This window comes from Amblyomma maculatum, chromosome 7 (genome assembly GCF_055883805.1).
Source record: "Amblyomma maculatum isolate TAMU_Amacu chromosome 7, ASM5588380v1, whole genome shotgun sequence".
In the NCBI taxonomy this organism is placed as follows: domain Eukaryota; kingdom Metazoa; phylum Arthropoda; class Arachnida; order Ixodida; family Ixodidae; genus Amblyomma; species Amblyomma maculatum.
In genome coordinates this window covers 103,994,580-104,020,690 of record NC_139350.1, presented here as the reverse complement: position 1 = coordinate 104,020,690, position 26,111 = coordinate 103,994,580, and the positions used below count along the sequence as shown (strand labels likewise).

Below are 26,111 nucleotides of genomic sequence, written 5' to 3'. Positions count from 1 at the left end.
GAACATAGACGCGCTCCACATGAAAGCCAAGGAGGGTTTAGCTGCTGACGAACGGAGCAGAAAGCTGGAGAAATTACCTTCTGAACTCGATGTATTCACTGCTTTTCGCTACGTACATTCAGGCATAGCAGAGCTAAGCCATGTTTTACCTCTACAGTGGTAGTTACTTTGCATCCCTCCCCCCAAACATCGGCTCCCGTGATGTTTCGATATGTTTGCGCAGAACGCACGGCCAGCCTCGGTTTGTCATCCATTTAAGACCATGTTGCCTGGTTCCGCTTTACTGTAAGCGCAAAGTTTAATCCCCATGAAGCATGTTTTGACCTCGAATACGCAACGTCCTTGCAGCATCACGGGTGGCACAAGCGACTCCATACACGGGTGCAATAGCGTACGTTGGACGAGCCATACGCTTACATTTCGCGTGCTGAACTCTCCAGGCGGGCTAAGCGTTGTGTTGTGTTGGGTTTAATGGCGCATAAGCAGCACAGGCTATCATGCGCCAAGCACAAGGTTGTAAATGGCGTACACTATTTATTCTACAGTTTCCGTAAAACATTTGCTTCCTTTAAAAAGTTAAAAACACATGATAGATCGACAAGTCCGCTTTCACCTAAAATCAAAGCTGGATGGAAAGGAATGTGTTCATCATAAAATCGAGTAAATACTTTTTCCTTAGCATTTCAAATCTTGTGCATGAAAGTAAAACGTGGTTTATGGTGAGTTGCTGTCCGCATTCTTCACACAAAGGTTTGTTTTCTTTTCTCAACAAAAAATTGTGCGTCATATGCGTGTGGCCAATGCGGAGACGGCATAAAATCACTTCTATAAAACGTTCTTGATTGCGACATGATTTCCATTCCCCTAAAGTGGGCTTCACCAACTGCAGTTTATTATTTACCTCCTCACTCCATGATGACTGCCATTCGTCCTTTAGTTTGTTGTGCACCAGCATCATACAGTCTCTGTATGGCATGTCTATGTTCTTTATTCGTTTTCCATGGGCCTGGGCAGCGCAAAAGTCTGCTCTCTCATTGCCTCCAATGCCGACATGACTCGGGACCCAACAAAACGTTATTTTATGTCCTTGAGCAGAGGCTGTTGATATGTTGTGTATGATTTCTCCGAGTAGTGGTACAACTGCATTTTTGTGGTGAAGGGCTGTGAGAACACTTAAGGAGTCTGTGTATATAATACTGTTTGTAATGTTCTCGTTTACTATTTTGCTTACAGCCACTGCCAGAGCATAACATTCAGCTGTAAAAATACTTGCACACTGCGGTAATCTCACAGTTTTTTCCCATTTTCCATGCACTATTGCACTTCCTACGTGTTTTGTTGTCTTGGATCCATCCGTGTAAAATTGTGTGCAATTGTCATACTTTCCTTTAAGAGCTAGAAATTCTTGCAGGATGTGTTCAGGTGGTGTTTTATGTTTATAAAACTGAGTTAGTGTGAAATCGCACACAACAGGAAGGCTGTACCATGGTGGCAGTGAATTTTGTCTTGATGCAATATTGGGGAGGGCGTTTAGTATTCCTAATTCTTTGCATTTATTCTCAAATCGAAGTAACAAGGGTTTGATTGACTGAGGCCTATTTTTGGACAATATTCTGGAGGCACATTTAGTGACAATGGGGTAGCATATATGTTTTGGTAGGGAGCGTATTTTCAGGATATATGAAAATGTGAGCATGGTCCTTCTAAGTTCTAGGGATGGTTCGTTGGTGTCTACATAAAGGCTTGCGATAGGTGATGTCCTATAAGCACCAGTAGAAAGACGCAAGCCTGAATTATGTACAGGGTCCAAGCGCTTCAAATATGAAGGTCTTGCTGATCCGTATACAATGCAGCCATAGTCTAGGCAAGAGCGAATGACTCTGCGGTAGATGTGTAAAAGGCACGTTCGGTCAGACCCCCAGTGTTTGCGTGAGAGGACTTTGAGTATATTCAGAGATTTGGAAGCTTTCTTTTTCAGGACGTTTATGTGAGGAAGAAAAGAGAGCTTCCTATCAAATGTTAAACCTAGAAATTTGTGTTCGTGTTTTACTGGTAGTGTGATTTCATTTAGGTAGATGGTGGGGTCAGTGTGCAGTCCTCGTCTAAGAGAAAAGAGAACAGCCACAGACTTTTGCGTGGAAAACTTGAAACCATTTTTATCTGCCCATGATGCCAGCTTATTTACAGTTAGCTGAACCTGCCTCTCACATGTAGTTACGTTTGATGATGTGCACGCAATTTGCAAATCGTCTACGTAAACTGAATACATAATGAATTTCGGTATTACTTTAGCTATAGAGTTCATTTTTACTATGAAAAGCGTGGTACTTAAAATGCACCCTTGGGGCACTCCAGTTTCTTGTGTGAAGTTTTTAGAAAGTACGGAACCACGACGTACTTGGAAGGATCGATTATGTAGAAAGTCAGCTAAACATTTTAGCATCCTGCCGCGAATTCCAAGCTCTCCCAAATCTCGCAGGATCCCAAACCTCCATGTGGTGTCGTAGGCTTTTTCAAGGTCAAAAAAGACGGCAAGGCAGTGTTGCTTATGTAGAAACGCTTCTCGAACTGTATTTTCGAGGCGGACAAGGTGGTCAGTAGTGGAAACATGTTTTCCTGAAGCCACACTGGTGAGTGTCAAGCAGTTTTTGGGATTCGAGGACAAACATCAATCTTATATTTAGAATACTTTCAAAGCACTTTGCAAGACAGCTCGTCAGGGCTATTGGCCTGTAACTACCTGGAGAATTTGGAGACTTTCCAGGCTTCAAAAGTGGCACTACAATGGCCTTCTTCCAGGACTCAGGAATTTTTCCGGATATCCAGATTTTGTTAAACAGTTTTAACAATGCTTCTACAGAGGTTTCTGATAAATGGGCTAACATTTCGTAGTGCACATCATCAGGTCCTGGTGCAGTGTGTTTGCCAGCTGACAGTACTCTATGTATTTCTTCTAGTGAAATTAAAGCATTAAAAGGTTCATTCATGCTACCAGTCATTGGGAGTTTTTGTTTTTCAACTGTTGATTTGTACTTTAAAAAAGATTGTGTATAGTGCGTAGAGCTTGAAACTGCAGCAAAATATTCTCCCAATATGTCTGCTTGTTCCTCTATACTGGTTTGTGCACCAGAGGTTGTGAAAAATGGAACTGTGAAGGGGGAGTACTTTCCATCTAGTTTATGTACTTTTTCCCACATGTCCTTGGATGTAACTGAGCTGTTGATAGAAGGTACATACCTCTGCCATGATTGCTTTTCAGCTGTGCGGCGGATATACCGAGCTTTAGATTTTGCCTTCTTGAAATTTATCAGGTTTTCATGTGTTGGGTAGCGGCGTAAAATTCCCCATGCTTTATTTTGTTCCTTTTTTGCCTTTCTACATTCTTGCGTATACCATGCTTTACGATTTTGTCGCACCACACCGGAAGTCCGTGGAATGGCTAGGTAAGCGGCGGCAATAATACGTGCTGTGAAAGTTTCATTTAATTTATCCACATCAGAACTGTCCGAAAAGATTTCTTCTAGGGCAGCTTCCTCGCGGAAAAGCGCCCAGTCGGCCAAATTTAGCTTCCAGCGCCGTGGTTTTGTTAGGGTGATTGATGGTGATGATGCTAGGCTGATAATGACTAGAAGATGATCGCTTCCATAGGGGTTGTCAAGGACGTCCCATTTAAAATGGGTAAAAACACTTGGTGAACAAAAAGACAAATCTAGGCAGCTGAATTTGCCAGTGCTTGGAGAGCAGTATGTGTGTTTCGCCGTATTTAACAAACAAACATTGTTGCACAGAATAAAACTTTCTAAAACCTGACCTCTGACGTTGGTTTGTCTGCTTCCCCAAAAATAGGAGTGAGCATTCATATCCCCAACTAAAAGATATGGCTCTGGTAGTTGTATTAAAAGAGTTTCTAAGTCATGAAGTGTAACTTAGATGAGGATCAATGTAAATGGAGCATATTGTTATGGCTTTAAAATGGAGCACTGTGACTGCAACTGCTCCGTATGTGGTTTTAAGGTCGATTTTTCGGGTTGGAAAACCACCTTGGAACACAATAGCAGTGCCGCCTGAGAGTCTGCTTGGGTTCTGTCGATCGCAACGAAAGACTTCATGCTTTTTAAGGATGTTTTTATTCTGTGGTCCAAGGTTTGTCTCCTGGAGACACAATGCGACTGGGGAAATAGAACCTAATATATCTGTTATGTCAGTGTAATTGTTTAAAAGTCCACGACAGTTCCAGTGAACTAAAAATGCCATAGTAAAATATTAGTTGAGGATGGTTTAAAAACCTAGGCAGTTGGGTCCTTTGGACCTGTTATTGGGACTTTGTCCCTTCGTTTTCGCTCGAGAGAGCTTTGCCGCCGCTGACGCGGCGGCGAGGAGGGAGATGTGTCCATCACATCCTCAGATGTGTTGGGCGTTCGTGCAGAAGGCACGGGTGCACTTGTTTTAGGCCTTGCCCCTTGGGACAAGGCCTTCGGGCCCGCTGACCTGGGGGTCAGCGCAGCCTGTTTTGGGGGTAGTGGAGCAGCACCAGCTACTTCCACCAGGGGCGCGGATGGCACCACCCCAGACTCATTTTTCGTTGCCTGGGTAGGTGCTGAAGACTCCTGTGGTGCCGCGCCCTGCTGCGCCACAGAGGAATAGGAAGGGTGTTGGATTGAATATCGTTTGCGTGCTTCGGTGAACGTGATGTTTTCTGTTACCTTTAGAGTGATTATGTCCTTTTCAGTCTTCCACACCGGACAGCTACGCGAATAAGCAGGATGGTTGCCCTGACAGTTTGCACAGAGATGGGGTTGAGCTTGACAGTCATCGGTTTGGTGCTCATGTGCAGCACACTTTGCACAAGTGAGTCGGCCTCGGCAGCTCTGAGCACCGTGACCGTACTTCTGGCAGTTAAAGCAACGTCGTGGGTTCGGAATGTATGGTCTCAGGTTGAGTTTTGTGTACCCCACCTCCACAGACTCGGGGAGTACGCTCAGTGCAAAGGTAAGGACAAAGTGTTTAGTCTCGATTTCTTTGTTGTCACGTCTTATTTTTATTCGGTATACATTTGTCACGTGTTGCTCTTTCAGCCCTTCCAGCAACTCCTCCTCTGTCATGTACTTTAAATCTTGGTCAGAAAGAACACCGCGAACAGTATTCAAAGAACGATGTGGGCTAATCACAACAGGAATGTCACCAAAAGCGCTGACTCCTGAGAGTTTCTCATACTGATGATGATATAAAAGTTCCAACAGCAGGTCTCCATTTGCAAGCTTCTTGATTTTGTAACCCTTGCCTATAGCTTCAGTCAGTGTCTTTGCAACAATGAACGGTGAGGCTTGTCTTGCTGTCTTTTCTGAGTGCTCACTATGAACTACATGAAAGTGTGGGAAGGTGCTCTTCGTTTTCAAAAAGAACTGGGCAGTTTGGTCGGTGCGCCCTCGTTTCGAAGGAGGGCGATCAGTTGAAGAAGAAGAGGAAGCCATAAAAAAAGTATATTGTTCGGCTGCGGTGCCAGCCACCCATCATGGAGCCCAACGAGGGAACGGGACAGGAATTGGCAATCAAGTCCTGCCCGCGCCAGCTGTACACCGTAACTATAACCCAATATGGCGTAACTCAGGGTGGTTAGCCACACAAGGTTAACCCTCGCCGCCTGGAAGTAGGAAGAAACGAAGAAAGGTAAGAGAAGACAGGAAAGTTGTAAGAGAGGGGATAGGAAAGTGAAAGATGGAGGGGAGGACAGGAAAAGGCGACTGCCGATTTCCCCCGGTTGGGTCAGCCCGGAGGTGCAGTCTGTGGGAAGCGTGGGCCAAAGTGGTGTGTTGCCTCCGCCGAGGGGCCTTAAAGGTCCAAAACACTCGGCATCGGCTCAACCACCAGGATCCCCTTTTCCCCAGACACGGCGATGTCACGCACGGCTAAGCGTGGGTGCTCGGGGTCCGTGGTGTCGCACAGCACACGCAAACATCTGCTTTAACAGATGCCCCCTGCGGGGCCAGGCGGGCTAAGCATAACAATCGCGTGCACGGGGAAATGAGCATTGAGAATGACAAGAAATAAAACATGCCACTTGGAATGATGTCTTTCACTTTGTTCTATGAGAGAGGTAAGCTTTTTATCAAGAATTTCATTTCCTTTCTAATTTTGCAGCACTTGCTGAGTACCCTTGTAATATTGCTTCGGCATTGCTGAGACTGCAAGCCTTTCCGAGTGCTTGCGAAGGAAGCGACGAAGCATTTTCTTATAGCTCCCATCACGCTGTCTGCGATGGCGCTCCCGGGAATTGTACGCAGTTACCTTGCTTATGTTAATATGTGGAGGCTGCGAAGTTGCCGTCTTGCATGTAAGTTGCTTTTCAGTAATTGCTATTAGGTAGAGTGCTTCCCAGATTTCGTTATTATTTATTTAGTTGGATATTTATATATACTGTAGTCCCTTTATGAGGATATTTCAAGAGTGGGTTACACAAATGTATATTGCAAACGTCATACAAATGCAAACAAACAAAAGTTAAAAATTCACGAGAAATAAGGCAGAGGGCAAATATGTAACTGAATATAACAGCACCTAAACGAGAATGCAGCCACACACTGTAACAACAACAGAATACATAAAATCAGGTGGAATTAACTTTTAACAGCAAGTTATTTATTGGCAGTGACCGAACTGTAATAGGAATTGAGTTCTGGAATTCAGCAATGCGTGGGAAAAAATATGTAAAGTTATCAGATCGAGTAAAGTAAGGTTTATTTTAAGGCTGTGATCGCTGCTATTGACCGGTGAATATCTGAAGGAAGACAGGGCACGAGAGTGTGAGAAATGTTAATCATACCGACGATATATCAACCTCATATTTTTGTTGTATGCTCTCAATGAGGTTATTGTCATAATGGTTATGAAGGCTCCAGACAGAAGAACCATAATCCACGATAGGACGAATTGAAGATTTATACATCAGTCTTAGCTTCCTTTGGAGAATTGCTGAAACTGCGCCTCAAATACCCAAGCTTACAGATTGTCTTAGTTCAAGATAAATTAATATGTCTTGGCCAATATATCTTGGTGGTAAATGTGGCGCAAAGATACTTTATTCCGAAACCTTGTTCAAGGATAAGTCATCGAAAGAGTAAGTGACCAATGATGGAAACGTACTATTAGAAAATGACACTATCACGGTTTTTGTAAAAGTTATTTTTGTTTGCAAGTATAACACCAGGTACAGAAGCTGGAAAAAGAGGAATTTAGTTCAAGGTTATCTTCTGGTGTGTTACTCACGCGAAATAAAACTGACATCCACATGACAGCGTATGGGTGAAGTGCGTTATCAGCTAAGTCATTAACATACAGTAAAAATAAAACAAAGAACCGACCCTCTGTCCGTTCTTGTTCCGTCGTTTTCTCGTTCTACGGGCGGCCAGAGCTAAATCGTGTTGCGCCATTATGACACGCTTTTTGTTTCTTTCAAAGCGCTTGGCGCCTATAAAAATTAATTCGGGGCATGCGAAGGACTTTCGCACCGCGTAACTGTGAGAACACTACCGTCGGTGTCACACTACATTGTTTCTAGCAGGACTTTCACGCGTGAGGTTCCGTCTGGATGTGTAGTCTACCTGGGAAGCGCGCATTGGTAACTTACGTATGATGATCAATGCTAGCTTTGAAAATTTCGCTGGCATGTTTCATCACTGTATTTGTGACCTTGATATAATACAGAACGAGCATTTTCGAGTTATTCTTGTTCGACACCCTAGTGCGAATTGTGCGGATACACCAACTCTTTCGAGTACTTTGAGCCAGTCCATTTGTAAGAGGTGCTAGTTTGCTCCATTCCTATGTCGTCTTCTAACTGCTGGGTTTAATTTTCAACTGCACTCAACAAGCAGGATTCGAGCCCAAGAGAAAGACGAAGTTTGACTAAAGCTGAAAGGCCCAAAAGGACCTTGTCAAAAATACGGCAGTGTGTATCCTGAAAAGTGACACTAATTGCGCCACCGTCACCAGCTTTACTCGCTGGTTCGTTGTCTCTCCAGGCGGCTGAATTGAATGTCCCTCTCTCGTGGCTCTTGGCGCTTTCTGAAGCGTGCGAAACACGAAAACGCATCATTTTGTGATGTCGATGCATGTGAATAAACAAAGGTGGTAGGAATGGGAGAGTGCCCTTTCTACCATTTGTCCAAATTGAGAAAACAGTGGTGAGTTGTGTGTCCGCTGGCCTGAGAAAATTCGACGTACACGACAGCTTAAGATCACGCTGTACGAACTCAAGACGCGGCGTCACAATTCGATAGCACCAGCAAAAAAACTTCCTAGTTGTTCTGGAGGGAAGGCTAGGACTAGATTGACTCAAATGCTTCCACCGTCTATGAGTTCGTGCTGCATGAACCACCCAAGACTTCGCAGCATACATAGTGCCACGGTGGAAGACTCAGTATAACGGTGTGCTCATTTTTATTCTCGTGGAATCGGCTGCGCTAGCTAACTGACTGACCGCTGGCCACGGCCATTCGTGCCTTTAAAAGGGCACCTCGTCTCCTCATCTCCATTCCTGCGCAACAATTAAGTCGAGTGGGCGGTGTGAGATGACCGATCCTAAACAATAACTATACATATCTACGAACCCGTCATCACTGTTCCGGGGTCGGGTCGGAAGAGGAGTCAATGCGCCAAGAAAGTCGAGTTTGTCGTTAAGGCCGAGCACATAACTAAGTGATTACTGATTAGGCATTATATTGAAAGCCACCTCCGTCACCTTTCATTGATCGTGGTACTTTTCCGCCTTGGGGAATTCTAACTGAACTCAAAGAAATGTAGTTTTGGTCGCCGCAAGCTTAATATGCTTCGCCATTCGCAACACACCATTCGACGAATGCCACCGGCGTGCAAACCGTTCGCGAGAAAGTTCACGCTTTCAGTGTTTTTCCATTTCCCCGTTCACTCCGTGATGTCCGCGGTTTTAGAGGATTGTGCTCATATTTTCACCGCTTCATCCAGAACGCATAGATAGATTTGAACGAGAAATGGGCAGTTTAGTGTCTGGTGTGGATGGTTTAGAAAATGAAGTAGGTTTGTTAGGGGCAGAAAATCCGAAACCGCTAGAACAGCTTCCATACATGGAAGAAATATGGCCGTCTTTGTCCTTGGAACCAATGAGGATGAACATTCCAGTGAGAGCCACGTCGCTGGGACCGGCACTGTCATGAAAGGCATAAACAATGAAGCAATGTAGGTCAGGCGGACTGTCCTTGGAACCAATGAGGATGAACATTCCAGTGAGAGCCACGTCGCTGGGACCGGCACTGTCATGAAAGGCATAAACAATGAAGCAATGTAGGTCAGGCGGACTTTGTCCTTGGAAACAACGAAAACGAATATTCCAGTGCAGGCCATGTGGCTGGGACCAGCACTGGCATGGAAGGCATAAGCAAAGTAGGTCAAGCGGATCCGAACTGAGAGAGTTATTTAGAAGCTTCTACTAAGAAGTCTGAAAAAAAAGGAAGAAGTAAGGAAGAATGAAAATCCCAGAGAGAAGGACACAGACAACCGAAAGCAGGAGCCAGCAGTTGGGAGAGGGAGAGAGAATGCCCAGGTGCTTATCGCCGGAGATTCTAACATGAGCAGGTGCAAGCGAGATATCTTGGAACGTGTAAAGGGTGATAAGCAAGTGTTAGTTGGAACCTTCCCAGGGATGACCATGAGGGCAGTGCTGAAAGAGTAAAAATAGGCTGTTAAAATTTTCCGCCCAGTGCGACATGGTGATAGTAGCCGCGGGGCTAAAGGATGACCTAAATGGTAACGCTGCAGGAGTGGTGAAAGGTTTAGCTAAGGAAGTTGACGATATCGTGGAGGTAACACAGCAAGCACAGATAGTTGTATGCACAGTACAGGAGATTGTAGGATCCAACGCAAAGCTGGAAAAGGACGCGGTGACAGTTATCATGAAATAAGAAAGTTAAGGCTGGAGAAGCGTTTCATAGTGGTTGAGGTAAACAGGAAGGTGTGTAAAGCATGTTTTGGCAGGGCTTTTCAGCGAGATGGCATTCATTTTAAAAGAAGCACAGGAGCAGAGATCGGCTGGTTCCTGGCAGGCAGGCCTGTAGCTTTTTAAGGTGTCCGCGAGGGCTCCGCGCACAGAGGTAGTTAGAAGTGAAGCAGAAAATAGCGTAAAACGGAGGCTGAGCCCCAAATAATGGCAAGGAGGAGGTCGAGAAAGAAAAGTACAAAAAAAGAGATTTAACACTAGGATCAGCTACATAAGCATGCAGTGAGGTAGAAAAAGAGCGGAATGGCTAGAGATAGAAAAGCAGTAGAAGGAGGACAAAATAGGTGTCTACGCTCTATGTGACACTCATCTCAGGAATCTAGAAGATCCGCCGTTTGGAGTAGGCTACGTCTGAGAAGGGTGCAACAGAACGAGAACGGAAAAAAAGGGTGGATGGTTAGATATGTTGATACACCAGGGAAAAAATTGGCAAAGAATAAAATCATCTTGTAGTGAACATGTCTGGGTATTGGGAACAACTGCCGGCGTAAGGACATCGCTAAGGGTAGTTTATTTACGAAGAGGACACTAATGCAGGCAAGAAAATAAGGATCTTGTTGAATGTCTCATTGACGATATAAGCCAGTTTGGAAACGGGGCCGATATTATTCTGCTCTGGGACACGAAATGCGACATCGACGATCTGGATGGATGCACGGATTGTAACGGGAAGCTAAAGCTAGATTTCTGTGAGCGACACGACCAAGTTATAGTAAATGGAGGAACAAAATGCGAATGACAAATCCCGTGGGGATTCCGCAACAGGCAGACGACCATTGACTACCGTCTAATGTCGCAGGGAATTTATAGCAAGGTCACGAAAATGGAATTAGACGAACAAGGAGAGTAGTCTGGGAAGTGATCATAAACGTATTAGACAACAGATGGAGTCCTTGTTGAAAAGAAAAATGGAACTTAGGAAAAAAGTAAACGCAAAATTAAACGACGGTCAAATAGCGCAGATAGCAGCAGTCATAGAGGAAGCAATGCAGAAAAGCCCCATGGAAGACGGATTATGAGCAGGTAGAACTACTTATAAGGAGGAAAATTAAAGAGGGTAAAGTAGCAAACTGCTCGAATGAAAAGAGGAAGCCACAGATCTGGTGGAATAAGGAAATCAAGGCAGCCATTGAACAACGGCGGAATGCTTCAAGGGAACAGCGAGAAGCAAAGAGCGCTGGTATATTAGGAGAAAAGCGGCCCAAAATGGGGATCATATCGACAAAAAAAACTTTTTGTACAGGCCCTCGTGCAAGGTAAAATAAAGCAGTCCACCGATTGCTGGATGGCTGACATACACGATGCCTCTAGAGGCGGACCAAGAAAAGTCTGGAACCATATAAGCTGGCTAGGTAAAAGAAACAAAGAAAGCATGACTAGATTCAAGATAATGAGGAAAGTTGTTTGAAGGGAGACAATGCAGTGAACTACATCAAATCAGTTATAGTCGAGTCATTTAAGAACCACGATAGTGTAATCTCCGCAAATTAGGAAGCAACACAAGATAGCAGAATAATGAACTGGTCCAAGCTGATTAAAGCACATGGTTCAAGAAGTAAGCAAACGTTGTTAAAATCTTTAGAAACAGTCACAACGAATTAGCAAATTCCGGACAGCTGGCGGCAGAGTAAAATGAATTTGATTTATAAAGGGAAAGGAGAAAGGATGCACATAAAATCCTACAGGCCGATTACCATACCATCTGTTATGTGGAAGTTGGCCATGCAGGCGGTGGAATGAAAGGTGCAAGCATGGGTAGAAAGTAACAAGATACTCGGAGAACTTCAGAACGGCTTTAGAAATGGTAGTCGCTTAGATGATAGCCTGTTCATGCGTACCCAATGCATCTAGATATCTAGAATGGAAAATACTTTTGTATTTGGCCTTCCCGGACGTAAATGGGGCGTACGACAACGTAAACAAGGAACACCTGTGGAACATATTAAAAGGAGGTATCGGTTATGAGATCACAGTTCCTACAGAAAATATACCGGGATAACGAAGTAGAAATTACATGGGAAGGGATAAGAAGAGGCGTCGGACGATTAGCACTAGGTGCGCACGGCAAAACCACAAGAGGTGGTACAGGGAGATATGGGCTGGGCATCTTTCGAAGTACGGGAAGCACAGAGTAAAATATTATATGAGGAACGCCTGAGGAAATTGAACAGTAAAAGATGGGCAGTTAAACTTTTTAAATACCTATACCTAAAATACGGGGACTCGCAATGGAGGAAAAGAACTAGGAAACTAACCACTAAGTATGCTGGTCACAAGGACGAAGAAAAAAAGAGCATTAAGCAAGGGGTGAAAAACACAGAAGGTAAGAATTGGATAAATTCGATGGAAAAGAAACACTGTGGAACTATACTGAAAGTGGAAAAAGCAGATCAGGAAGGAAGCTATCTTTGATAACTCATTGCCCTACTTTTTGAAGCTATAGATCAGGGTGCCTTAGAACAAGCAGCTAAAACAAGAAATTTAACAATGAAGATGACGCTTGTGCAGTACGTGGTAACTCCACTGAAACAATTGACCATAATATACTCGAATGTAATGGTATCCATCCGGAAGTCTATGCAGGCGCAGTCACTCTATCTGAAGCCAATGGCCGGGTGAAAAAACCTGCTGTGGAACCTAGTAAAAAACGATTGGACGATCGGTGGCTTAAAAGCAGAAAAGTGATAAAATGTTAGTAATGTAAAAACAAAGATTCAATAATTGGAAGGATGGTATAGTTAACCAATCTAAAACAATAATTAAGATCTACGGGGAAAATGAGCATGATAGCAACTGTTACCACCCTGTTTCAAAGGGGACGCTCCGATATTCCATCCATCCATCACATCCCTGACATCATCGCGCGGTCGTGCTCGGAGCGATCGAAACTGAAACAAATCCTGATAAATACCCCGATAATTAACTGAGCTGTGCTGGGGCATATAGTGTTAAATCCAGTTTGGGACCATCGCGGACTGATTAAAGCAAAAACAAACGAAACAGGAAATGTACCATCTTTGTCAAAAGTAACCAGGCTGCGCGGTTTGTTCCTTAGCCCCGTGGTGCAGAGTTTGAGATATCTCAAGCTTTTAACCACTTATACGGAAAGAAAGCCACTCACCCTTATCTGTGAAGACCATTTTTTGCCTTTTAGGATAGAAAAACAGCTCTAAACACTGCTGAGAAGGAACCCGTCAGCCTAGTTACTTTTGGCCAAGACGGTACGTGCCTATACTAATATAACGCGTGCACTGACAGATTTCTACCTAAAGCCGGAACCAACTATTCGACGAACTAGCAAGAAAGTCTCACCATCACCCGGGCCACATAAAAATTTGAAATCTAGTAGCAAGGACGACAGTTCAATGTCGGGAGTGACCACAATGCATTGTGGTGGAGTGCCAGTTTGGAGGACCATCCAGGCGCCCCGCTCGATAATACCTGCGCCTTTAGGATTTAGACGTCGCCGCCATCTACAAGTTCAGACGAGAGCACCCAGATGGGAACCAACTATCACGAGCCTGTGTCGACAGCCACTGGAATAATGTGATGACTCCTTTTTGAGACCGTAGGCACTAACGATTTCGCCCAACATCAGCGCACACGCATCGAAGTACAGTGGCTCATCGATTTCCTGGGAGGCAGTCATTTCCGTACTCCAAGGTTATCTAAATATCGAACAACATTTTTTATTAGCGGCGTCCTCGTGATTAAAAGCTTTGCACTCAACACGATTGGCTACCTTTTTGTTGCCTCATAGGGCCTTCGGGAATAAATCCTACAAAGCTCTCATAATAAGAACCTCTCGCGATTTCGGCTTTACGCGTATTCCCTGCCGTATTTAGAAGTATTACTGGATATGACTGTCCGCTGAGGTCGCACACCATGTCAGGAGTTATCGCGACAGGCTGCGCCGCAAAACACCGCAACAAGACCTGCCAGAATTCTGCAGTCAATCCAACCACCCATGAGAATGCACCAACAGGTTGGCATGGGACTTACTCAGCCCCTATATGACGTCGAAATCCGGCAACAATAAATAACAGTAGCAATAGAATGCATGATTCGCAAAAGCGATGCAAAATTCCTTCCTAGTGGTACCGTTGTAGAATTCGCGAAGTTTTTCGTTGAAAGCGTCCTAATGCAGCATGGGGATTTTAGAATGCTCCTGTCGCAGAAATGTATTGAGACTATACTAAATAAATGGATGCTTGTTTGAACCTGGAGTAGTGCCGCGAAGATTCGCTCACCAATTTGCTCGCGCTAAATGCCCCCGAGTGGCAGCTTTATCGCTTTCCTTGAAATGCCAATGCGCTGTGATATGTCTCGAACAATCATGCGCCAATGCTTCCGTAGGGCATTCCGTAGTTCGAAGACTGTCGAGATTGTCTGCTGCTATCGCCGCTGCGATGAAGTAGATACACTGCAAAACCTTACCCGTTAAGTAATTGTTTTATCAGGCCTTTCATTTTCTTCCTGAGTGGTTACGGCCGTATCGGCTACATGACGGTGTGAAGCCAGTACAAAAAGCAACACGAAAATTTCTCTACACCCAACAGAGTTTATGCGCGTCTATTAAACACGAAACTGATGAAGCAATAGAAATTCGTCCAGTAACCAGTATATTTTGAGTATAATTGCCTCACAAGACCACTGCAGAACTACAGACTACCAAAATTTACTACAGAAAAAACTAAAGAACCACAAAATGCACTCAACAACACACAGGATCGCGTTAAACTAGGACTACAAAATATTCTGTAGTTTTCAGATGATTCTATCGTGGTTTTCGACCTGTAATTAAAAAATATGTGTATATTACATACTAAAATCTATGGCTAACTGGTACACCATCTACAAACCACACTGCAGCCATTTCCATTTACTCATATATTGCATTCAAGAATCTACTCGAAACATGTTCTGAAAAGCAAGATTAATCAGGGTAGTTCTACCTAAGCTGCAGCACATCGAGTATTCGGCACATTTTAGCCACAAGAAAGCAAATCCCTGATGCTCATTGGCTAACATCACTATGTCGAAAATTACACGGGTAACTTAGCACAGAGGAGTCGATGAGCTCTGCGTTTACATTTAGCGGCTACCTTACGATTCCAGTACAGAACTCACCTCACGTTCGGGTTCTCAGCGCAAAATTGGCAGATGGAAGAAAAGGCTTTGAATAATATTCGGTAGTTAGGTTCATGACGTCTGTAATGCAGGTTACGTTCGCATCGTTCATACTTCAATTGCTCTTCATTTACACACTCTCTTCCTATTAGTTGCTTCACGCCGTTGTCACCTGGTCAGACGTTGAGCAAATATTTCAGATAGAATTTTACTGTTTCAAACATGCATTTCTTTACAGATCCGAGATCACTGACATGTGAAGCTTGCCATGGAATCAAACTCCGTACTGAAATGAATTTATAATGTTATTTTATTGCGTCCTTTTAGAACAGCGAACCCACCTCGATTTTCTCTAGGACTCCGAGAATTCCTTCTCGCTGCTGGTCGGGCCATGTGATTGCTTCTTTGGCAAGCCGAATCAGTTTGTGGGTAGCTGCAAGGTCGTTCTGCAATTTCCGATTTTCTTCCTTCATAGCAGCCAGCTTCTTCTCGACGTCCTCTTGGTCAGCCTTTGTAAAAAGTGCAAGGAAGTTTTTTTCATAACACACTCGTTTTTAAGCGGAGTCTATCCGACGCAGGCACTAGCAAAGAAGGTGCCTTGAATGCGTTGTAACGCAGTCAGCGAGAACATATCACGATCCTGCCGCCCGAAAACCTATAAAGACAAGGATCGAAATTGTAATTTATCCGAAGAGGGAAATAAAATGCTAAAGTAAAATTATTTAATCATTAGATCGTCAGCATTGAAGCCACTGATAGTCACTTTCCCTTCGTATTCACAAGATACGGGCAGCACAAAGCACCGAATGCCGATGTCGAGCACAATTGACCAGTTCCTGCACGTATTTTATATTCCCGTGTCCTCATGTTCTACTCTCGTTTCACGACACTATGGGAAAAATTCTCTAATACAAAGTAAGATTCTTCATCAATACTACACCACGTAATATAGAAGTGTACAGTGTCATTTTGTTGTAGAGCTCTCGGCCTGTGAGCCTCTTGCTATTAAATATCAATTTAGAATTTGGCCAGCTGCTTTCTGGCAAGCCGCTTAGGCTTACCTCGATTGCAGATTGAGTTGGCTGCACATCCGCGCACACGTGTCATGTAAGCTCTAGAAGCTGCGACAAGGCGCTGATTTCTCTGCAGCAGGGTGCACCACACCAGCCCTATACACAAGAGTGTCGCGGTCTGTCCTTATTTCAAAGCAGTCACTTATACATTTAGCGTCAACAGTTGGTGCACATTTTACCGCCATGGTCTAAGAAGCGCAAACTCCTAGACTTGCGAACAACGTCTGATTTTCAAGCACTAAGCTCGGACGTAGAACAGAAGAGGCGTCTGATATAAACGTGGTTGGGCACACCCAGTTCTCTTTGTTTTTGAGGCACAGGCGGCTACTCGCGCCCTGCTGACACTTAAAGGCAGACATTGCAGATGTGCCCTTGCTGCAGCACATTTTCATGGCGATCGGCCCAAGAGGAACTCAGGCGCTCCTCAAGAGGTTATTTTTACGCCCACACCAGGCAGCCGTTACTATTGCGGCGCAAGTGAGCGGAGGCGTGAATATCGAGATCTGAGCAATCTGCATTTACTGCAGCGTAATTATGTCCTATCAGGAATACTTTGCTCCAATGTACGTTGCTTCCTTTTTTACTGGCTAATTTTGACGGACAAGCATATCGCAATGCAACATAGAAGGAAGAGCACAAGTAGGAGAAATTATGAACCATACTTGTTTCGCGGATCACTAACTGTTTCCCTGGCAAACAAATAGAAAAAATAACTTTTTTAACGCTAGAGATTTAAGAAGTGCTTATTTGTGCATTACAGTTCGTCAGACAGCCGGGGGTATTCGACGGTTTTGATTTTGCCCCCCCCCCCCCTCCCCCAGTCCATCTCAAAAAATATATCCAATAATGCGAAGCGCGACGCTCTTTTACAGCCAAAAAAATAATTGTTTAGAGATAAACAAATCTGGTGCAGAAGGTTTTTATCTGGCCTTGATTTAATTTGGGCTTTCTGAAGGAGGAATGCATACTTTGCGACACTGTGGTCAGAAAACAACTGGCTCGTGTTGTTATCAAGCGAAGCTAATGAGAAAATCACTTCTACTTCACTCAGCTGCCCAAGACAGTGAATTTCCAAATTCACCCGCAGAAATTTTGAATGTTTGGTGCACCACCGCTATTCTCGCTGGCCGTCGTAAATATTCCGTGCGGACGCAAGTGAGATTTGTTAGGTAGTTACTCATCAAGCAGCAAGGTTCACCCATTGCAATCACCAGTTTTGAGTGAATTCCTCCTCTCAAGAAGCCTCGGAGCGTCTTTCCTGGGCCTACTTGGGTATCCGAATTGGTGAGCAGGATGACTGATTTCGAGCGCATTTTGTTATCGGGCTTTGTGATTGCGTAACATCAATAAACGCATTTTGTCAGTAAGTATTGTTCGTCTGTTTCCAGAGCACATGGCTCACCGCTTACCATTCCGGGTCGGGGGTTGAGATCGAAAGTTCATCTGCGAAGAAGCGGCCGGTAGAAAGAGTTCATTGAGCTACTTGACCCTTAATATGTTTTCTTATAACCTTAAAACTCTCCTTTGAGAGAACTGGACAAGCTCTGATGAAGGCTGACAGGGCGTTCAATTGTTCAATTGCTCTTTTTGCGTCTGATTTAGTTTTGTGTGCTTGGTGCCAGATAGCATATAAAAGATGCGTGCGCATTTTTTAGCATTAGATTACTTGTTCGGCACATGCGCCTGACTTACGGGATATCAATCGCATCGAATTACCGGTAGGAGAAAAAAATGGGAATGATGCATGATAACTTGCGCACTCATTGTTTCAAGTTCCTTGCAATTCCGCCTTTGCATCAAGATTAACCGCTTAGCTGTCTCACACGTAGCGACATTTCCCGCGTTCTCGGAATCAGTCATATAAAGTTTCAGTGGCCATTGGGACCACCATCATGACAAGACATCCTCAAACGATGCCCCCTCGCACTCAATTACACGCATCAGGTACAATGTATGTCGACGTTGCCGCACGGTACACTGCCACAGGTTCCATCACAGATGTCCGAAATACAACAGGCTCGCTTTATTTACTAATCACCAATCATTACTCAATAATCAATCAACAAACCACGTAATCAGTAACCTCTAATCAATCAAGCAAGACGACATATCTCAGATACACTCTATACAGCTGTCAGATATTTCACCGGCTCCTTTGTCGATTTGGCTTTGACGTAGACGCCCCTTGAATGGAAAGCAGAGGTGGCAACTGCCTTTACAAAGATACATCAGGTCAACTCGGTGGTATCCGCATGCTGGCGCTATCCTGATGTTTTCACCAATAATCGCAATGCGGGATATGCATTGGCATTTGGAGGATCTGTGTTGGCGCACAGACAGCAACGGCAAATAAAGCTACATATCTGAGAGGGGAAGAGTCTAGTTATTGGGAATAGACAAACGAAATATATAAGGAGAGACCATGTGGAAATTTTTGAATAGACAAGCAACCATTTATTACTAGTTAAGGCCACCAGGAATGACCAGTAATCTCACGAGGGTGGAAATAGATTACAAAGGCGTGTACAGGCTGGGAAAAAAAATTAAGCGTTTATCCTCCATATGACCCATAAAGAAAAAAATATGGAAATCCAGAGAAAACGCAAATATCCCCGACAAACAACTAGCTGTAATAGCATCCGACAGTGAAGACACGGCAGAGAAACAACACAAGGAGGAATGGGGTTATACCAAGTTAGCATAGCTCGTAACTAGAAGAATTCAATAAGTAAAAGCGTCAAATAGGAGAAAAAATTGGAGCGGAGGTGGTGAAATAGTAAAATTAAGCAAGCGATTGAACGAATACGGGTGGCGTCTACACAAATCGAGGAGGCGACGAACGCGCAGCTTTCTAAAGATGAAATAGTTAGAAAATGGGAATCCTATCGGCGAAAGAATCTGGAAGTGCAGGTATTCATGCACAATAAACTAAAGCAGCACACCGATCGTTGGATGACACAAGTTCGCGACCAAACCCAAAGAGGCACGAGGGAGTGAAGAAATTCTGGAGCCATATAAGCTGTTTGGGTGAAAGGAATCAAAGAGCGTAGACAGATTCAGGCTCCAAGGAAAACTCTGACCAATCTGAGCTAGAAGACGGACACAAATATTTCAGATGTAGTGCAACTGTAGAGATGAATGAAATTCGCATCAAGCTGATTCAGGCCATTGGTTCAAGAAGCAAGGAAACTTTAGAAGGATTTCGAACAGTCAAAATTACTTTCTGAACTGTAGGTGACAGAGCCATTCAGAGATCAAAAAGTAAAATAAAAATGAAGCAGACCTTTAAAAAAAACGGAGATAGTGAAATGTGGATTTAATAGTTCGTTTGAACGTCTAGCGCTGTCAGTAATTCGGGCACAGCAGGGTCGAATTGCCAGCCGCAGGGCACAGCTTCAGCACGAGAGATGGGCGCCGGAGACAAGCGATGGTGATGGTGATGCCGCAGCGTTTTCCGTTCTTTGTCTTCTTTACATTTCCCCCACGTGAAGAAGTCGCCATCCTGGCGACTCAGGGAGAAGAGACGACCAGAGGGTTGTAATATGGCTTGAGGCGGCTAACGTGGATAATCTCGCGGCCGCGACGGCGGTGGTCGGAAGAAGGGGTGACTGGCTCGATGACGTAGTTCACAGGGGATGTGCGTTCCAAGACGCGATAAGGTCCGTGGTATTTGGTGTCTAGTTTGTTGGTGGCAGGAACGCATAGCCAAACGAAGCTGTCGGCCTGGAACGTGGGAGCAGGGGTATCGGTATCATGCTGATCTTTGCGATAGCCTTGAGTGTTGGAGGTAAACGTGCGAGCTAGCTGATGGCATTCCTCGGCCTTCTGTACAATGTCTGACAATGCACTGTACTCAGGGGCATCTGGATGGTATGGCAAAATTGTGTCCAGAGTACAAGATGGTTCACGGCCGTATAAGAGAAAGAAGGGCGAAAAACCAGTTGTTGCTTGGGTGGCAGTGTTGTACGCGAACGTTACGAATGGCAGTACTTTGTCCCAGTTGGAGCTTCCAGATTTAGATGTAACATACATTGCGAGCATGTCCCCAAGCGTACGGTTGAAGCGCTCCGTGAGGCCGTTTGTTTGCGGGTGGTACGCAGTTGTAGCCCGATGTATCGATTTACAAGACAACAGGAGCTCTTGGACTACTTCAGAAAAAAAGACACGACCTCTATCACTCAGTAGCTCGCGGGGGGCGCCGTGTCGAAGAATGAAGTGGTGCAGAAGAAAATGGGCTACCTCTCGGGCTGTCGCCGCGGGAAGTGCAGCAGTCTCGGCGTAACGGGTCAGGTGGTCGACGGCGACGATGACCCATCGATTACCAGCGGCACTGCATGGTAGCGGACCATAAAGGTCGATTCCCACGCGATCAAACGGGCGAGCTAGACACGGTAAAGGCTGAAGAGGGCCAGCAGGGTGGCGAGAAATCTTGCGTTGTTGACAGGCGGTACAAGAGCGAATGTAGCGACGTACGAAATTGTACATTCCCCGCCAGTAGTACCTTTGACGAATTCGATCATAGGTTTTGAGGACGCCGGCATGAGAGCTTTGCGGGTCACTGTGATGGTGGGCACAAACCTCAGAGCGGAGGTGGCGCGGAATGACAAGAAGCCACGTTCTGCGGTCTAAGTTGTAGTTCCTTCGGTAGAGAAGGCCGTCCCGAATGGCGAAATGGGAGGTCTGTCGGCGGAGTGCCCGAGGATGCGTAGCCGCGGAAGTAGTGCCAGGGATATCTAGCAGGTTAGAAACCCAAGGATCTTGTCGTTGCTCGAAAGGCATATCCTCAATGGTGAGCGCTGACAAGGATGCTTGAGGAGGGGACGATGAGTTAGGCGAGCGCACCGGTGACCGAGAAAGAGCGTCAGCATCAGAGTGCTTGCGGCCAGAGCGGTACACTACACGGATGTCGTATTTCTGAAGCCTGAGAGCCCAGCGCCTGAGACGGCCAGACGGATCCTTGAGAGACGCGAGCCAGCAGAGAGCGTGATGATCTGTAACTACCTCGAAGGAGTGGCCGTATAAGTAAGGGCGGAACTTCGTTACAGCCCACACGATTGCTAAGCACTCCTTTTCAGTAACGCAGTAGTTGGACTCTGTTTTGGTGAGAGCACGGCTGGCGTAGGCGACAACGTATTCGGAGAAGCCAGGCTTGCGCTGGGCGAGGACGGCGCCGAGTCCGACACCACTGGCATCGGTGTGAAGTTCTGTAGGTGCAGTAGGGTCGTAATGGCGAAGGATTGGCGGTGACGTCAGAACATTGCGCAGTGTCGCGAATGCATCATCGCAGGCTGGCGACCAAGAGGAGAGGTTAGGGGTGCCTTTCAAGAGCTGTGTAAGGGGGGCTACGATGGTTGCGAAATTTCGAACAAAACGACGAAAGTACGAGCAGAGGCCCACGAAGCTTCGCAGTTGTTTCAAAGTGGTCGGTTTCGGAAAGTCAGCGACGGCGCGCAGCTTCTCAGGATCAGGCAGAACTCCATCTTTACCCACAACATGTCCGAGTATTGTGAGCTGGCGGGCACCAAAGCGGCACTTTTTGAGGTTCAGTTGAAGACCGGCGCGGGTTAGGCAGGTGAAGACCTGGCGAAGTCGAGTCAGGTGGGTCGGGAAGTCGGTTGAAAAGAAGACGATATCATCAAGGTAGCATAAACAGATGTTCCATTTCAGACCGCGCAGTACAGTGTCCATCATTCTTTCAAATGTGGCTGGGGCGTTACAGAGTCCGAATGGCATAACATTAAATTCGTATAGTCCGTCTGGAGTAATAAAGGCGGTCTTAGGACGATCCGCCTCTGCCATGGGCACCTGCCAATACCCGGAGCGTAAATCGAGTGAGGAAAAGAATTCTGCGCCTTGCAAGCAGTCTAGGGCATCGTCGATTCGTGGGAGGGGGTACACATCACGACGAGTGATTTTGCTGAGACGGCGATAATCAACACAAAATCGTATGGAGCCATCCTTCTTTTTAACTAGGACCACAGGAGACGACCATGGGCTACAGGATTCTCTAATTACTCCGCGTTGGAGCATGTCATCGACTTGTTGGGCAATAACACGGCGCTCAGTCGGGGACACAAGATACGGCCGCTGATGGAGAGGTGGATGAGCGCCAGTGTCAATGAGGTGGGAAATGGTCGTCGTGCGGCCCAAGGAAGATTGCGGGATGTCGAAGGAGGAGCGGAATTGGTGTAGAAGGTCAAGGAGTTGCTCGTGGTGGCGCGGCTCTAGAGCGCTGTCCACAGAATGGTCGAAAAGGTCCCGCTGTAGCGGATCGGAAGCCACACGAGCTGGGGTCAAGACGTCAAGTTGGCAAATAGGGAATGACTCATCATCAAAGGCGAACAGAAGGTCCACGGGCTCGATGCGGCCAAGGCACTCTCCTTCGATCAACATAGCGGGAGACGCAAGAGGATTGGCTACCAGAAGTGTGCTAGCGCCGTTGTTCATGTCAAGGACGGCAAACGGCAGCGGTAAGTGGCGGCGGGGGCAGACAACGTTAGAGGGCACAAAGAGGACTGTCGCGGCGGTGGTAAAAGAGGCAGTGAGGGGAACCAGAACAGCGCTAACGGGTGGGATGGTTGTGTCATGAGCTACGAGGAGTTTGGTCACAAAACGAGGACACGGCTCGTGGAGCAGGGCATCAGACGGTGCATCACTCGATTCAATGAGCTCTACTTGAGGACTGGCGCAATCAATGATAGCATGATGTTGGGACAGGAAATCCCAGCCGAGAATGCCCTCATGAGAACATGTGGGGAGAACGACGAATTCGATGATGTACAAGGCTGCAGCAATGACGACGCGAGCAGTGCAGATAGCTGTCGCCTGTATACTGTGAGCGGATGCGGTACGAAGCGATAGTCCCTCAAGAGGGGTAGTCACTTTTCGGAGGGAGCGGCAGAGTTTTTGGCTGATAACTGATACAGCGGCACCGGTGTCGACGAACGCAAGAGTATGAACACCTTCAACGATGACAGCAGTAACATTCGCGGGATTAAGGCGAGGACTTTGAAATTCTGTGGAATACGCAGTTCGTGCCTCGCGAACTGCGGCGGTTAGTTTTCCGGCTGAGTAGCGGGTCGTCGGCGCATTGGCGAAATGGAGCGGCGACGTGGTGATGGCGAACGACGAGGCAGGAAGTCGGGAGGGTCAGGGGGGGCTGTTGGAGGACCCGATGGGACGGGGAACTGGGGGGCCAAATAAGGTGGAGCAGGCCGCGCAGCAAAGGCCATATTTATTCGGCGCCGGTAGTAGCGTGTAGTGTGCCCAGGGATGCCGCAGTGGTAGCAAATAGGCCTGTTGTCTGCAGTGCGCCATGGAGATGGTGTCGGACGCAAGGGGGGAGCAAACGCTGTTGGTGCCGAACGCATAGGGGGCGAAGCATAGGCATATGCTTGCTCAGGAGGTGGACTTGAAGTAACTTCGGCATACGTGCGACGCAATACATGAGGAGGAGCCGGCGCGAATGCTGGAGCGTAGCTCAGTGGCGCAACGCCGGACGATGAAATTGTAGGCGTGGGGAACGGCATTGAGGGTGCGACCGGAGCTGATTGAGGAACAGAATTAGGGAGGACTTCAGATACATGCTGCTGGATTGCACGGCGAAGCTCCGGAACAAGGCCAGTTGGTGACGACTCCTTAACATATGGCTGCAGGGACAGTTGTCGCGCGACATCCTGACGTACAAAAGCCTTGATGTCTTCAGAGAGGCTAGATGACATCCTCTCCGCGGCTAGTCCGGCAAGTGGCGCTTGAGGCTGGCGAATCAAAACACGCTCCTTGCGGAGTTCGTCGTAGCTTTGACAGAGGTCGTAGATTTCCTTGACTGTCGTGGGGCCTTTGGCGACGAGCATGTTGAAAGCGCCGTCATCAATTCCTTTGAGGACATGACGTATCTTAACGGCCTCGGTCATGGTCGGGTCAACGCGACGACACATATCAACAATGTCCTCAATGTAACTGGTGAACGTTTCACCGGGCAGCTGTAGTCGCGACCGAAGACGCTGTTCCGCGCGGAGTTTTCGGATGGCGGGGCGGCCAAAGACATCAGAAAAAAACGTCTTGAAACTCGCCCAGGTAGTAAAGTCCGACTCGTGGTTTCTAAACCACAGATTAGCGACGTCGCTCAAGTAAAAGATGACATTGTTGAGCTTACGGTTGTCGTCCCAGTTATTGTGACGGCTGACCCGTTCGTAAGTGGTCAGCCAATCGTCGACGTCGTCATCGCTGCTTCCACTGAAGGTAGCAGGGTCCCGTTGACGAATCGCACCTGTGCAGGTGACGGGCGGAGGTAGGTGCAATGAAGTCGGCTCCGTCATTGGTGTAGTCAACGTTCTCCTGCGAAGTTCCAGGGCGAGATGGGTACAGGGAACCTCAGATTGACCTCCACCAAGTGAATTATGATTTAATAGTTCGTTTGAACCTCTAGCGCTGCCAGTAATTCGGGCACAGCAGGGTCGAATTGCCTGCCGCAGGGCACAGCTTCAGCACGAGAGATGGGCGCCGGAGACAAGCGATGGTGTTGGCGATGCCGCAGCGTTTTCCGTTCTTTGTCTTCTTTACAAGCGGAAGAAAAAAATTCATTTAGACCAATCACTACAAGGTCAGTTTTGCACAAGCTGGGCCTGAAGGCAATAAAATTTAAATCTAGGCATTAGTAGAACGTAGTAATCCACTGGAAGAACTGCAGAATCAGTTTCCAAGTGGTAGGCGTATAGATGATGGCATTTTCGTGGTAACGCGTGATGCATAGGAAAAGCCAGGGTGGAAAACAGACTGCTGTTTGTAGACTTTCAGGTACAAGCGGTGCGTCCGAAAGCATAAATAGACAACTGCTGTGAAACACATTCAAATATTTCGCCATCGGCGAAATAAGAACCAAAAATTGGGCTAGTTGATGGGGCTTCATACTAAACAGCGCGAACTCTGCCCCATTGCACTAAGGAATAGGGCGGAGTACGTCCATAAGTCTGATGTTGGTATTGGCTCCGGAGTCGCACCTGTCCTGAGCGATATTTTCCTTAGTAAAGTGGATAAAAAACTAGCGGAAGATCTTCCTGACCTTACAGTAATTGTTTTCCGATATGTGGATGATTTTTTGAATATCTTGAAGCAAAGCTCCCCTCGAGTTAATCCGGACGTCCTCAGGTGTTGCAAAATAAGGGGCGGAAGTTTGAGGCTTACCGTTGAATGGCAACAATCAGGCTCCATTCTGGTTCTTGAGCTGAGGATTAGCAGTCACAGGAGAAGAAGGTGCTGGGAATACAACACACGGACGAAAAAGCCGGTTCCTAACCACAATGCTTGAAATCGTCCCGTTCGAAATCCTGTAACCATAAGGGTGAGGCAGGCTTCCTGGGACAATTACGCAGGCTAAAAGAAGCTAGTTTTCCTGCTCGAACCTTGTCTCAGCTCGCTGAAAGGATCCTGTTTAAGACGGGAAGGTCTGAGGAAAGCTCGGGTAAACCTATGGTGGCAATACCCTACGTCCGCGGCATTTCACAGCGCCTGAAAAAAAGGGGGGGTGCGGTACAGAGTTAACGTGGTTTTCACCGCGAAGAATAGGCTGCGTGGTGTGCGCAGTGGCTGTGCGCGACAGGCTTGAGCACGGCGTTGAAAGTTCGAAGATGGGATGCACGATCAGGCAACAAAAAGAGGCTTACACCCTGTGACACAGGTGTTTTGTATCAAATTCCACTTTCTGTGGCAAGAACTACATCAGCCAGACTGGCGGGCTTATCAATGAACGCCTGGCGGAACACCGTAGGTCGTTGAAATGTGCTGTGTCACTCAACCTCGCATTGCAATGCAGAGGTTGCAAAGATTGTTTTCCCCTGCTGAATAAAACGATTATCTTGTTTAAACTCAGTGAACAGATATGT

General features: G+C 46.4%; 1 protein-coding gene across 1 annotated transcript in view; it reads right to left on the bottom strand.

Annotated features, from left to right (window-relative positions):
• The window catches only part of LOC146184237 (uncharacterized), a 37,078-nt gene extending 11,261 nt beyond the window's left edge, over positions 1-25,817 (bottom strand). The window contains exons 1-2 of the mRNA XM_084609312.1: positions 25,414-25,817; positions 15,499-15,666 (exon numbers count right to left, since the gene is read on the bottom strand). Of these exons, the coding sequence (XP_084465438.1) occupies positions 15,499-15,666; positions 25,414-25,440 (195 nt within the window). The 5' untranslated portion in view covers positions 25,441-25,817. The remainder of the gene's footprint in view (positions 1-15,498; positions 15,667-25,413) is intronic.
• Between the last annotated feature and the right edge of the window lie 294 nt (positions 25,818-26,111).